This window comes from Kryptolebias marmoratus, linkage group LG1 (assembly GCF_001649575.2).
Source record: "Kryptolebias marmoratus isolate JLee-2015 linkage group LG1, ASM164957v2, whole genome shotgun sequence".
NCBI classification, from domain to species: domain Eukaryota; kingdom Metazoa; phylum Chordata; class Actinopteri; order Cyprinodontiformes; family Rivulidae; genus Kryptolebias; species Kryptolebias marmoratus.
In genome coordinates, this window is record NC_051430.1 from 32427741 (window position 1) to 32442888 (window position 15148).

The following is a 15148-nucleotide window of genomic DNA, read 5'->3' on the forward strand; positions in this document are numbered from 1 at the left end:
AATATTACTGATTATATTTGCATTCTAAGTTGTAAAAACATTTCATTAAGTATGTTTGTGGTTTTTACAGTAAAAAAACTAAGAAATTTCCACTCGGATTTTATGTTTTTTGTGTGATTGTAGGTCTGTTGAGTTAATACAGTAGGTCAAAAGTAAAATATTACTTGAAATTCACACTTGGGAGGTTGTGCTGAAAAAAATGACCCCAAACATGGCAGGTTAAACCACTTTTAGGGTGAAATATAAAGCAAATTTAAAAGTCCAAAAAACGTCCAGTGAATTAGTGAAGCTGGATACCATAATACTATTTTTGCCCATGTTTGTGTACATCATGAACCACTGGACAGATTTTAAAGAAACTAGCAGAAGGTAATTACTGGATGGGCATCGACAACCAGCAGCTTTCAGCTACAGTTTTGCTCAGTTATCTACATTTTACTAATCTTACCTAATATTCTGCTCATTTCAGCCTCTTGTTTTACTTTAAAGAACCCAGTTAAAGTCATTCAGCCCTCAGCATTCACGCTACAATTTCTCTAGTTAACTTTTTGAGCCAACTGGATTTATTATGGCCACCCCGGCAAACTGACAGACTCGTGTTACATCTTCACAGAAGTATTGAGTTTGTGTCCAACCTCTGCCTCCTCTTCCTCGCCCACTGAAACCATTCTTTTCTCCAACGGTAGCATTCCAGCTGTTGCCATCTGCAAAGATCACATTTAAAGCTTCAACAGAGCTATGACATAATTGATCAGTCTGATTTAATTTGGGATATCAATCAGAAAAGTGTAGACATAACATATAATGAACAAACATACCTGAGTGGAAGGAGTTCTCAGACCCTCTGCCTCGACCACCACGACCTAGAAGGAAATAGAAAAGTTATTCAACAGCATTTAAAGCAGATTATTACCCATTTATTTTTACTTACCTTGTCCAAAGTCACTACGGTCACCTTTCCATGAGTCTTTGTCTGAAAAAAACATATTCACTTAGTTCAACGGTACATGATTTCATTTATTTTAGTTTATTTAGAGAACCAAAGCAGCAGGTGACTTAGTATAAAAAGGTCTATATCCAGGGTTCCTACACATTTTCAGATTCTTGGGAGTTTAAAGACGTGAAAATACAGAGTAAAAAACAAATACAGTTCGAGAGTAACTCGTTTTAAATCACCTGAGCCATAGCTAATAAAAATTGTTAGGATGTTTGATTCTACATGGATTTTCATTCAAAAGGCACAAAACCAAAGAAACTGATGGCTAAAACTTTAAATGCTAGTCCCGCTGTGGTGTAGGGTCATCAGCAGTCCCCTGAAGAACAATGATTATGCAACCGACACTTGAACATACTTAACTTCTGTAATAAACTAATAAAGAATTATTCTTTTTAATATTCAGTGAAAATAGACTGAAACCTCCAGAGCTAATGTTGCCTCAGTGTGTAACTTTGCAAAAACAATATTGGAGCCCATTGTTTTCTCAGGTCCCCTCCCCTTGCTGATGAGTGACATATTTAGCTGCATATCATCGATCAACCACTAGCTAATTTTGTTAGTAATCCAACTTAAACTGTTTTTGGATTGTCCGGCCTCTGTATGACTTGGTTCTACACAGTCTAGGTGGTTTTTCATATAACTTTGTGCCACCTTGACATGAGCCGGGTGTCATAGCACAGGCAACCAAAACTGGTTTTGGTGGAGGTGTCTTCCTGTTAAAAAGGAGTTGTTCCTTTTCTGTGACACAAGCATGTAGTGCTGGGCGATATAACGAAACCAAAACCAGGGGGACGTCTGTGATTTGGTTCAAGAAGTCCGGCACGGAGCAGAAAAAGCTAATATGCTAACTCTGCTAATGCTAATGCTAACTCTGCTATTAGACTGTTTTCTCATCTGACGCCAACACAACAAACCTCTTCTATCACTTAAAGAAGAACCACGAAAAAGATTTAACAATCCAAAAAGTGCAAACAAACAAGTTGTAAAAGAGCCGGGAAAGTTGTGAAAAGTGAAACTATAGCCGGCCAAAGATAATGGAGTCTGTTGTCATTTGATACTGTTACGTCTAACAGGTACATATATATTGCTGCACTAAAATGCAGCAGATCTCATTTGTGAAAGTTCAGTTAAATGTCACTTCGAAATAAAGCTTGAAAAAGGTAAGAAATTAGATTATTTTTTCATATTTGTCAGAGAATGACTGACAACGTACGTAATTGGGGTATATCGTGATATATATCGTTATCGTGATATAAAATTATCCATATCGTGATGTAGGATTTGTTCCAAATCACAGAACACTGTATATCTGTACCATTATTTAGGGATAAAACCTTAGTGACAAAACAACGTTTTCCACAGCGCTTGATTCAAACATACCTTCATTCGGAGTGTAGTTTGTGAATGTAGTTGTAGTAGTTTCCTGTGAAAATAAACAAAAAACAGAGTCAAAGATGTATATGCAAAGCAGAAAATGACTCAGCAGTATTATCTTACCTCTTCTTCCCAGTCATCCATTTTTTTAGTTTAACCTTCAAAGAAAAATAAAAGTTAGCTTGAAACTAGATGAGTGGACCTCACAATTCTTTAAACAGATAAAGTATTAAAAAAATAACAACAAGCAGTTTGAAATGAAACTATGGAAGCCAATTTTAAAGCCGGCCCTGCCTAAAAGGGAATTAGGCAGTTGTTTAGGCCTCTGCAGCCACTAGGGGAGCCAACATGGATCAATCAGCAGAAATACAAATGTGAAAAACAAGTGAATGACAGAAATCCTGACATTACAAAACGATGAGTTTCTTTTTTCCCCCAGCTCATCATAACCCAGATGATTGGCCCCTAAATGTTGTGGGTCTCTGGGCTTCCAAACACATAAGCTTGTGCACTAAAGTACATTTCACCTTCTTTTTTTGTCCTCATTCTTCTCCAGTGTTGTGTCAAAATTTGTTAAACCGCCTGCAGGAGCATGCACAACCTATTTGAGCTTCTGTCTGATGCTTTAGTTTTTCAAATCAAACAACAGGATCAATCAGCAGCCATACAAATGAATGCTAAGCCTGGTGGTAGGCGGCCGATCGCCGGCCAACCGCTCGTGATTTAGTAGAAAAAAGATTAAAGTTGACAGGAAAGTTGAAAATATGGCTATTTATTATGTGATATTGTAAGATATTTCTGCCAAATATTCACACAACTAGTTTTACAAAAAGGCACTTTTGAAAAACTTTTTTTAAACAAAAATACAATTCAAATAAATACAAATTGTTTGCACCTAATTTGAATCCTAATTTAAGTCACATTTACAAATAAATTAAATTAACATAAATGAAAACGTGCAAACAAGGCGCCAACACACGTCTCACATCAAGGCCAATGAATAACAACAGAGAACTCTGAAAAACAGAGAGATGCTGTACTTTCTGTGGCATCATAGGACTAATATTTCTTCCCTCTGTGGTCTATAAACTCTCCTTTTCTTGGCTGCAGCAGTAATCTCCTTCCATGGCTTTTGAGCCACTTGATTATCTTTGTGAGGGATCATATAAATACTGATACAGGCGAACCAGCTCTGCTAGAGCACCGAAATCGTTCATTTTGAACAGAGCGAGGAGCGCGGTCCGAGCCAAGTTACAAAAACTAGGAGGTGCACGACCACGCGACAAGACATCACGCGAGGCCTTCGCGTAGGGGCGGGGACAGCGGTGAGGTAGATAAAGGTAGCGGTTTTGCCGGTGGAAAAAAACATGTATAAAAAAATGACGTATTTATAATAAACAAGCAGCCGGGTCAGCAAAGCCTGGCAGCCCGCCAGGCTTATAATACACTGGGGGAAACCCTGAACAATACTAATAAAATACATATTTTAAGATTATAAACATGTGTTTATGCTTAACTTGTAATTTCCTCCCCAAAATCCTCACAAAGTTTCAAGTGTTTGAAGTTTGTTATAAATATCCACAAATTTTAATTCTACACAGGATTATAGCAATATAAACAATGATGAGTCGTCTGTGCTAAATTTGCTTATATTTGGAACTATACTATGACGTAACTGTACTATGATGAATGCAATTCAACAAATGATTAAATATGAAAAATAAATTATGGTTTTTGGATTGATTCTGTCAATTTTGTCTAGTTCTAGACTAGTGCGCAGGCGCGAGAGTGCATGCTGCCTATTACCGTAGCTCCCGTTTGAGTTTTTCTTAATCCTATATTTTAACTTTCTTTACCCTTTTTTTTTTATTATTTACTTAGTGAAACGGTGCCCTTTTGAAACATGCAAGTTAACAGAGTATTTGTTTTGTTTTTCATCGGGGAACTGCTGCTCTCTTTCTGAATCGCCGCAGCACGGCAGCGTGGATTTGTGTACACCCGGGGTCAGCTGATAGCGCTGAGGACGGCCAGCATGGATACCGGGAAAATAAATATTCCTGAAGAACTCAAGAGACGAACACACAGAGGGTGTAGAGGAGGAACAAAACAGCACTCGCCAAAAGCGAGGGCGAGACGAAGGAATCTCATGATACAAGCCACGTCTCCCCTCTCTCATCGTGGGCAACGTGAGGTCACTAGGCAATAAGATGGAGGAGCTAACAGCCTTAGCTAAGAGCCAGAGAGAGTACTGTAAGAAGATGGTCAGTGGAGACTTCTGAAGCACTGTGGGACTGCTTTGAATCAACAGACTGGTCTGTACTCTGTGAGCCACATGGAGAAGACATTGAACATCTCACAGACTGCATAACCGGATACAATAACTTCTGTGTTGACTCCACTGTACCAAACAAGACTGTTAAGTGTTATCCCAACAACAAACCATGGGTAACAAAAGAGATCAAAGCACTCCTGAATGAGAAATAGAGGGCCAGAACAATCCAGAGGGAACTAAAGACAAACATCAGGGATGCAAAGAACACTTAAAAAAAGAAAGCAGGAGTGGAAACTACAGAACAATAACACGAGAGAAGTATGGAATGGAATGAGGACAATTACTGGCTTTAGATCTAAAAACATCAAACGTCATCCAGGGTGACGTGGACAGGGCCAACAAGTTAAATTTGTTTTTTTTTAACAGATTTGACACAGCAGGACTCATCCTCCACCACCAGATGGGCTCTGATAATGACCATTGGCAGCCAGTGCATCTAACTCCCTTTGGTTTCACATCCCTCAGTGAGAGTCTGCTTCCTTACAGTTCATCTCACACCTTACCCCCTCCTTAACTTATCACTTCCATCCCTCCCCCACAGTAAGCATCACTGCTTACTGGGTGCATCACTGGGTTTACTCCGGGTACTCCAGTTTCCTCCCACAGACCAAAAACATGCATGTTAGGTTAATTGGCAACTAAAACTGTCCTTGGGTGTGAATGGTTGTTTGTCTCTATGTGTCCCCCTGCCTCTCGCACAGAAACTGCTGGAGATAGACACCAGTTCCCTGTGACCTGGAAAGAAGGCGGTAAAGAAGATGGATGGATGGATGACTGTGAAACTCGTATTTAGGAGCTTTAAAGTCATATTTACTACTAAAGCTTATAAATATGACTTTAAAACGCATTTAAGAAATTTAGAGTCACAATCATAGCTTTGAGGCTTGTAATTATAACTTCAAAATTTAATATAAAAACTCTACAGGGTTTCCTCTACATGTAATTGATTGTGCTGCACCTTCAGAATAAAAGTTTACACACACACACAAACGCACACATATATTATCATTAGTATGATGATAGAATTGAAACGAATTTAAATGTCATAAAACTTTAAATTTACTTTACTTTTGAAAAGCCAACAACATCCCCCATTAAAAGTTATAATTCTTAAACTTATTAACAACTTTAATACTCACATTTAAAGGTTTTCGAGCCAACTATGATTTTCAAACTCAGTTATCCTAACTATACGTTTAAACTAATATTTATGACACATCATTTGACATTTTTGTACGCTAATGCGCTTCCAGATCAAAGAAACTGATCTGAAGTCAGTTTAAACAAAGCAGCCACACGTGCGGAATCGCTTAATGATCGGCACCATTCCTGTCTACGGTCAGCACTCCGTCTTTGAAGTTGAAGCCCCGCCTCCCTCGTGACAAAATGACCCTGAAGGCCACGTTTCTCCCATCAGATGGCGACTTTAGCTCCGCCGCCATTATGGTGTAAACGGAAACACTTTATCAATCCACGCTACAGTTTAAAAAGCGCCAAATTACGCAGGAAATATAAACAGTTGTTGCCTTTAAGTTAGAAGTGTTAAGCATGAGTGTAAAATTAGCATTTATACTAACTAGCTAACCGCGTGCGCAGAAACTCTTGAATAGCTAAGCTAAAATTAGCCTACTGACATAAGAACCAACTGTCTTTAAACATAACATTTAATTATGTATCATTTTGATTGTAACCTCTCTGAAAAGTAAAAACCAAACCAGAAAGAATGAAATTACTTGTAGTGACGTTGTAAAATTAGCTAATTTGACACTAGTAACAGCAAAAGTATGCTAAAAACCGAATTGTTTTATTTTAAACCTGACTCTTCAATAAATAGGATTAAAAACCGACAAATTCGCCCCAAAATAATCCTACCTTACGGTGAGTTTGTCGAATAAACTTTAAAGTTGTGGCTCTTCGTGGCTTCCTGTCCTATCGGCTCTCTGTCGCATAATGCAGCGCTGAGAACCACCGTCCAGAACACTACAGGGTTGCCAGATCCGCTGCTATCCTGCTGGACTACACTCTGTTAAAAAATGGATAAAAAATACCAAAAACTTAAACAATATCTGCTGTCATAAGAATTTATTTATGTGGTTTTATTGTGTTTTTTTCCCTCACAGCGTCAAGGTTAGTTATGTTTCTTTTTTTCTGTAAAACCAAAGAGATTTTGCAGTTCTAGTTAAAATGTCCAAGCTGTAAAATCTGGCAACACTCCTTTGGAACGCAACTTTTAATTGTGCAAAAACTTAATACTTATAAGTGCTGAGTCAGCATCCAGAATATTGTTACTTTCCTTACGTTTTGTGCAGTCTAATTTATACTTAGCTGTTCACATGTAAAAATGTTCAGCTTATTCAGGAGTTTGGTGCTTTATTTTGTATTTATTTTTGTAGCTTTATATTTTTAAGCTTATTTACAAATATTGTCCACAAATCAAAAAAAAAATCTTCTCTTCATGATCTTTTTCCGTAAACTGGCTGTATTTTAGTCTTTCTATGCTGCTTTTGGTTTTTAGCTACCATTCTGCTGTTTTTAGCTTTTAACTAGCCTTTTACTAATTTTAGCCATCGTTCTATTACTTTTGAATTTTAGGGAACATTTTGTTACTTTTGACTTCTAGTTACTCTGTTAATACTTTTACCTCAACAAATTCACCCCAAAGGTCAGATTGTGCAATGCTCAGAGACAATAAAAGCCAAGCATTCCTCGAAGTAAAGTGACGTGAAATTTATTTATATAGCACCTTTCTGCAACAAGGCGACCCAAAGGGCTTAAGTGAAGGAATGCATATCGCCTGCCGCCTTTCAAACCTTAAAGATAATGTTATGTGTGACCTCATGCAATATCTTGCATGATCTCTCGTTATCTGTTAGGGCCTGGAATATGTGTTGGGGATAACCCTCAGCTGTAAAATATAGCCATTTTTTGTTGCTCAATATTGATAAGCTGCAGGCTGCAGAGGCCATTTTAAGCTGGGTTGACTCTGGAGTTCACCAGTTGCAGATGTACATCAAGGGATTAGTTTCTGATAGTTTCATTAGAATCTAAATTAGAATATATTAATGAGATATTTTACTAACAAATACCAAGGTTTTGAGAAAAGATGTTGTGAAATGTGAAATGTTCATCTACTAGCACACCCAATTTTAGCTTCATATCTGTAAAACTGGCTGAATTATGGTAATCGTTATGTTTTCTACGCTCAGTTGGCTGTGGCAGCCACCTTAAATTGGTCAGAATGAAAAAGGTAATTAGTTGATGTACAACTGATAATTATATTCTGAGAGTTTCATTAAAATCTGTTCAGTAGAGATTTGTTGCTGACAATGTTGATTCCAAAAGTTAATGGCAAAGTTTTAAAAACAGATATTGTGCAATTAATTACACTTGAAGCATATGTTGTGGAAGATTCTCATTTTCTGAGTTGTCTTAAAAGTTATTAAAAACCGTCCCACAGTTTATGAAATATTTTGCTAACAGCCAAACACAGACATAAACATGATCCTCCATCTTCTTCTTCTTCTTCTTTCCTATTATGGCGGATTGCAAGCAACTTTAAGGTGCATACCGCCACCTACTGTACACGAGTGTGTAGCAACATTTCTTTAAATTCTATTTATTAATCTTGTATTTTTAAGAAAAATAAATAATGCTTTCCTTAATCTATAAATATCCATTAATATTCCTTTAAGACTTGACCTGTTCTTCCAACAATTCTTTTCAAATTCTCGTTCTACAGTTCATAAATACATGTTCTACATTTTCTTTCTCTCCGCATCCTTCACATTTATCATTACTTTTCTTCCCTACACAGTAAAAATGCCAGTGTTGAATTAACACCCACAGTGTTAATTTTAACACCGAAAAAGTGTGTATATGTGTCCAAGTCAGCTGGTGTTAAAGTAACACTTTTGAAAGTGTTAAAAGGTTGACACCCATTTTATTGTTAAATTAACACCAGACATTGTTAATATTCAACAACACCGAGTGTCATATTAACATTACAACGGTGTTGGTGTTAAAATATAATGTTAAAAGTAACACCAGTGTAGTGTTGATAATAAAATATAATGGTGTTAAAAAGGTAAATAATTGACACCACAAGGTGTAAATATCAACCAAATCCAGAGGAGAAAAGAATATTCAAAACGATACACAGAAATGGAAAGTTCAACTTTTATTAAACCCATTTCAGAATTACAGACCTCCAATGCACAGCTTATACAAAACAGTAGCGGGGCACAATATATGTTCTTTCGTCATTATCAGCCGAAAACTGCCTGTCATAAGGTTGATAATATATCAGAGTAGAGACACAAATAACAGCAAACACATCATCCACAATCTCTATTCTGAAAGCATTCAGATGATCATCAAAACACTCTGTAATGACTTTAGTAGTCACAAAAAATGCTTCATCATCCTTGATTATGATGTTAAGAATTTTTTGAAAAACAGGCATTTCATTTTCAGTACTTGTACAGACAATCATTCCAATGTGGTATTCTGTTCCAAAGCTTTTCACCCATGAAGTTGTGGATACACAAGGCACATTCAAACTGGGACAGGACCTTAAGACCTCACTGCAATCTAACTCACTTGTTTGGTAATCTTTAAGACTGCCAAACTGAAACCTTTGAAAGTAAAAATTCTCCCAATGAAAAGCCAACTGCTTCTGGTGCTTCTTTACTAGTGTTTTAGTTATATTCTTAAAGTTCTTTACAGATTTCTTGAAGAAATTGTGTTTACCTTCAAATCTCATACACCACATATGGATGAGTGGTCCTATTTTTCTGATGCATCTGGGATAATGAATCATCAGATGATGTTTTGGAATCAACTTCTTATCTGTAAATACAGACTTAAAGAGTCTATGATGGTCAGAAATCAAATGCTTTAAGAAATAAGTCATACCATCTGTGATTTTTGGCGAGAACACAATATTGACAATTTGGATCAAAAGAAGAATTACTCTCCAGTAACTGTTGTTCCTGTCAATTAGATCTCCAAAAATCAAAGGTGTATTGCGCAAGAGGCACCATGACTGAATAGCATTGAGGCCCAGGTCATTGCTTCCATCCATTTTGACTGCACTAGGTCTGTTGTTTCTCTCAAGGTATCCGTAGTTAAAGCTCTGTATTCGTTCTGAAAGGGTGTTTAAATCTATGGAAGTCCAAACCATGTACTGAAAAAGAAGCTGAAGCTCATACTGCACAACACCTTCCAACAGGTCATGCATAATATCAACTGCATAGTTGTTTGAACAATGAAAATACTGTAGTGCATTAAGAGGACACTCTCTTTTTACACCAAAAGAATGTACAAGTGTGGGATTTTGTGCCACTGCATTGCAATGTTCTGAATAGAGCTCTTCTGTGCGAAAAATTAGGTCTTGGTTATCCTCACTGAATACTGACTGAAACTTTGTTTTATCAGTTAAACAAAACCGACAACAGTAAGTTGCACTGAATGATTCAACAAAACCAAAAAGGCTATGCAATGCCAAATTATCACCAGTAACCTGAACAACTGAACCTCTTAATGGTACATCAGAAAATGGCACCTTAACACCTTCCGTCTCAAGACATTTCAAGTCATTAATAAGAGGTTCCAAGATGGGACCAAAACCATACTTCTTCAAGTCTTCAGCATGAAAAAGAGAAACAAGATGAATGTTCATTAAAACTGAATTTAGCTTAGCTGGCAAGTTTCTTAAAATAAAATAAATACAACCAAGTTTATGTGAACCCCTTTTGGGTCCCAGAGGATTTGCTGTTTCAAAATCATCGTAATACAACTGTATTTGGAGTGCATGTTCTTGCTCTGAAAATAATGAGTGATTTTGGAAATAGGAACCATCACTGATGTCTCTATATATCCCATCTTCATGGCACTTTACTTGTTGAAAGCAAGTACTTAGTTCCTCATTGGTAAACAATGACTCAAGAGTTCCTAAAATAGGTACATACATAAATTTGTCATTAACAGGAATTTGACTGTAAACACCTGTTGTTTTATGCAAACGTGTATCATAACGCACTCCAAGGACATGCTCTATTGGTTCAACAATTTTCCATTTTTTTTCAAAATACCTTTGCCTCTTTGTTTCAGTGTTAAGGTGTGTGAATGGATTTTCCATGTTCTCAAAACATTCTTTGACTTTGTTTAAGGTTTGCTCATTCACTTCAGATGAAAGACATGTAAGAACAGCATCCTGTGCTTGAATATGAACATCATTAACAACCTCTTCCATTGAACAAGTTAAAGACTGCACAATATTTTCAGAAACTCCAGACGCTTGAACTTGGGCAATAACAGAGCTACACATGTCCATTAACTGCCTCTTTTTAGGAATACTTTGTTGACTAACAGAAGTACTACTCAATGGGTCATCAGCACAAACATCACTAATCTCAACACTATCTGTTCCAACATTGTCCACATAAACAGAATCTATAGCAATAGTGTCTCCATGTGCTTTCATCAAGTGCTTCTTGAACCCAGAATATGTGTAAAAAACAGATGAACAGCTATGTTCCCCACATTTCAAACGCAATTTGCGCCCTGGATACAAAGCATGACGAAATTTCAAATGCTGAAAAAGAGTTGAAGAATTTCTGTGCTGAACCTTACAAATGTAACATGTTGGCATATTTAAGTGTTGTTAATTCTCACTCTGATTTCCTTGACTCTGGGGCTCTCCTTTGTTGTTGCCACATCAATCCCATAAACTGTTGTTTGGATGAATGTGTAGAAGTTGAGGAGGGCTGCATCGTAGGACACGGCAAACACAAAGTGCGCCTTAAAAAGTTCATCGAAGGCAGCCACTGCAGTCTGTGCCACACAAGGAATGGGCTTCTGATCCAGGATGATGTAGAACTTCTGAATACTGCTCTTCTTTTCTCCAACGCAGAGGAGGAAGGGCTGTGCAGATCCAACTTTGCCAAGGAATGTCGCCATGCTTGTCCCCACCTAAGATTGAGAGATGGAACATTAGACATAATGGTTTTAGTTTCTCTCAAGCAACAAATTAAGAACACTTTCCACCTTCCTTTAGCTGTGAACATGCCACAAAAGGGGATGCAACTTGCAAGGAAACTCCTGTGAGCTTAAATGAAAAGATCGGTTCTAATGGGCTCATACAATTCTTTGTGCCATTTAATTCCCATAACCAATTTTTTGTTCCATTTTGTCGTAAAATTAACCCTGATCCCTCCAACTCCCTCCAAAAATAACTATAAATTCATAATACAAATAACACCAAATAATGACTTTACATTTAACAGTCTTGTAAAAATGAGATCAATTCACTTTAAGTGAAGCACAATTCATGTCAAAAATATACCTTCATAAACTTCACAACATGATCAGCTGCCTCAGTTGCACTGATTTTTACATGTTTCCTCCCTTTGGCGGTTGGAGGCAGGAGATGAACCAGCAGGAGAATGGCTGCCATGTCGCCATCCCATTCTGATAAAATCATAACACAAGCCATGTTTAGAGTTACCATATGAAAATTGATACATAGAAAAGACTGTTGAACATATTTATCTATTAATATGTACCATAATCACGTGATTCCTCCTGAGCAGACAGAAGGTCATGCAGGTGATCGCTCAGTCGAAGGCTTTTGCTGACAGTGATGACCTTAGGTTTGTAGAACGTTGGCCATCTTCCAATGAACCTCCCCGAGATGTCTTTTCCAAAGAGCATGATGAAGTCCTGCTCAATCTAGCAGAAGAAAAAATACCATCAAAACCCAATTCAAAAGTTTAGTTAATCAAATCTGAAACTTTCTCACCAAGCCTGGTGTATCCAAGAATCTTGGGAAGTGATCCAAGATGAGTGATGACTGGTCCAAATCATGTAGCATATTCTGTCTATGCTTAAATGTTGCCTTCATTTTCTCCTTAACAACATCTTGGTCTGATGCATGCTTCATTATGGACATTGCTTCTTTGCATCCATCACCAAACAGCTGTTCAGATGTTGCGGTCTCCCTCTGAGTTTTCGGCCCACCTTGATGAACAGACCTGGAACTCCTCTTGAAGTCACAAGCAGTGCTACGCTGAATGGTTTTCAATCGATAGGCCAGGTAGCCCTGTCCACTTTGAGGATCGTAGAAATGCTCCTATCACATAATAGAAAACACAAAATGTCAATTACATTTCATTCAAAAGGACAGTTACAAGGCTAATCCACATTGTAAAAAAGAAATAAATCCAAACAAATTATCACCCAAGAAGAGAATCGTCAGGTACTCACATAGCCAGCTGGTGAGCAATTATCTTTCAAATTGGGAAAGAGGGTGACAATCCCCAGGGCATAGGTAATGCGGACATTGACAGGAGGGACTCTCCTAAAAAAACAATTCCATAAGAATATTCATATTTCACATAGGGGTTAAACAAACTCACACCAATTAAGCAAAGGTTATGAATAGAAAACTCATTCTCATTCATTTATCAAGATAGATATCAAGATTAAATTCTGGTCCCCAATCAGCAAGCTGAGAATTATTGGTACATACCCATGACTTTCGATCATATCCGCCACTAAAATATTGACAAGTTTCCTTCTTGTTTGATCAGAGAGACTTTTGGTCTTGTTGTATTCTTTTAATACATGTTCTCCTTCTGGTTTTTGGTGCAGAGCTACATAGACAATCTGCAACAGATTTCACATGTCATCCTGCAATGAATTTTAAAATAGATCATCATTTCATTTCCCACCTTGACACAACTCACATCTTTTGCCATCTTACTGTCAGGTGGTCCTTCAGCCAGTCGTCTTCTCTGTGCTTTAGTTTTCTCTGTGATCACTGTAGAAGATGAGCTTGCTGTGCTTGAAGATTCAACTGACGAGGCTGACCCATCTTCAGAAGTGAAGGAAACGTCTGTCACCTCACTCTCGTCAATGATACCCACTGTATAAAGTTTAGAAGACTCATTAGTAAACAACTTAAAACTTAATATATTCTTTAAATGCATTAGAAGGAACACTTGTTTTAATGCTTTTAAATCTTACCAAAGTGCTTAGCGACTACTTTGAAAGATACTGTAGCAGACCTCAAGAGTTCATCAAAAATATCAGCATCCACATCAACTCCAGAAGAGTCCTTCAGGTCTACACAGATTTCACTTGCCAAACTGAATTTAGCATGAACTACAAGGAAACAAAAATACTCATCTTAACATGCTAATTTATAGCATTTGGTTAGAACTGGTAAAGGACAATTACATTCATAATTAGAAAATATCTGAAATAACATTTTCAGACAATGAACTGGCAATGGTGGTTGAAATTGTACATCTTTAATTTTGCCCATATTGTTAGCAGACAGTTCACCAAAATTTGACACAAACATTTTTATGAAAATAATTAATAAGCATTCTGGATATGATATGAGATAATGAAACTACCTTAAGCTTACTTCATTTAAATGGCAGCTGCCACAACAACATAATTAGTGCTCAACTTACCCTCGTGCATGAATTTCAAGTAATCATAGCAGTCATCTGTCACTGGAACCCGAACCCATTTCTGGACTGTCTGATACTCCACTTGAACCAGCATTTCTGCATAACAAAAAAAGGACACGGTCTAAGTTTTGACACCTTACAGATATTTTAAACCAATCTTTTATCACTTCCACTATCACTTTGAACACCTAAGCTCTGATATAAACTTCATCCAAGCTAGAGTGTTGAGCTAGCTAGCAAGACAGAATCCGCTTCCATTTCGGCTAGCCGTAAAGTGGCATTTTACACTCTTGCTTTGCGACCGCTATAGTCTACGGAGCCTCTAGGGCTCATGGAGAAAAGTTTTTCCGCTATCTTTTGAGTTTCCTCTCAAAAGTTTAGCTTTACCTAGCAACACTTTATTGCAAAGTTGACGAACCACAGCCACAATAAAACCACAAATTATATAAAATTATATATAAAAATTATATAAAATTGTTTTAAATATTCGACATTTATGTTGGATTAAAACCTTTATTATTATTATTTTCAGTGTAATTAACTGCTTCATTGATGTAATGAACAACTTCGCCACGTAATTTAAAAGAGCCCCACATGCTCGCGGAGGCTAGCCGTTTGCAATGTTAGCTTTTTAGATACACACCACCAATATTTCAAATAATACAACTATACAAGTATTTTACATGGTTTAAAATGACAACTAGAACTTACCAAATACAACAGAATTTGAATTTACCGTTCGCCTAGATTTGGCAAAACGGCGGGACCTTGAATTTGGCGAATTTTCCATCCAAAATGGTTTAAATATCGTGTACTCAAACTAAAAAGCACATTTCCAACGAAACAATAGCCATGTATGAATATTTAGCTTACCTTTAGGAAAGAATTGTGTCTTTCGTCTGCGAAAAGAAGCCGTACCGACCGAGTGACTGGTGTGGAGACCGAAAGTCCAACGCACTCTGC

At 37.3% G+C, this 15148-nt stretch overlaps 2 protein-coding genes across 4 annotated transcripts in view; both read right to left on the minus strand.

The window, feature by feature from the left end:
* Positions 1–6643, minus strand: part of ddx4 (DEAD (Asp-Glu-Ala-Asp) box polypeptide 4) — a 17787-nt gene extending 11144 nt beyond the window's left edge. Inside the window, 6 exon segments of one of the 3 annotated variants that reach the window (NM_001329368.1) lie at positions 636–704; positions 819–863; positions 932–973; positions 2378–2420; positions 2495–2529; positions 6576–6643. In NM_001329368.1, coding sequence (NP_001316297.1) covers positions 636–704; positions 819–863; positions 932–973; positions 2378–2420; positions 2495–2515 — 220 coding nt within the window. In that variant the 5' untranslated portion in view covers positions 2516–2529; positions 6576–6643. 3 annotated transcript variants of the gene reach the window in all.
* Positions 6644–8738: 2095 nt separating this feature from the next.
* LOC108241867 lies at positions 8739–15142 on the minus strand. Its single transcript, XM_017426325.3, has 10 exons — positions 15059–15142; positions 14186–14281; positions 13731–13868; positions 13451–13629; positions 13234–13370; positions 12969–13062; positions 12505–12834; positions 12269–12434; positions 12049–12173; positions 8739–11675 (listed from the first exon to the last, which is right to left on the minus strand). The coding sequence occupies exons 2-10, from the start codon at positions 14277–14279 to the stop codon at positions 11358–11360; spliced, it is 1581 nt and encodes a 526-aa protein (XP_017281814.3). The 5' UTR covers positions 14280–14281; positions 15059–15142; the 3' UTR covers positions 8739–11357.
* Positions 15143–15148: the final 6 nt, after the last annotated feature.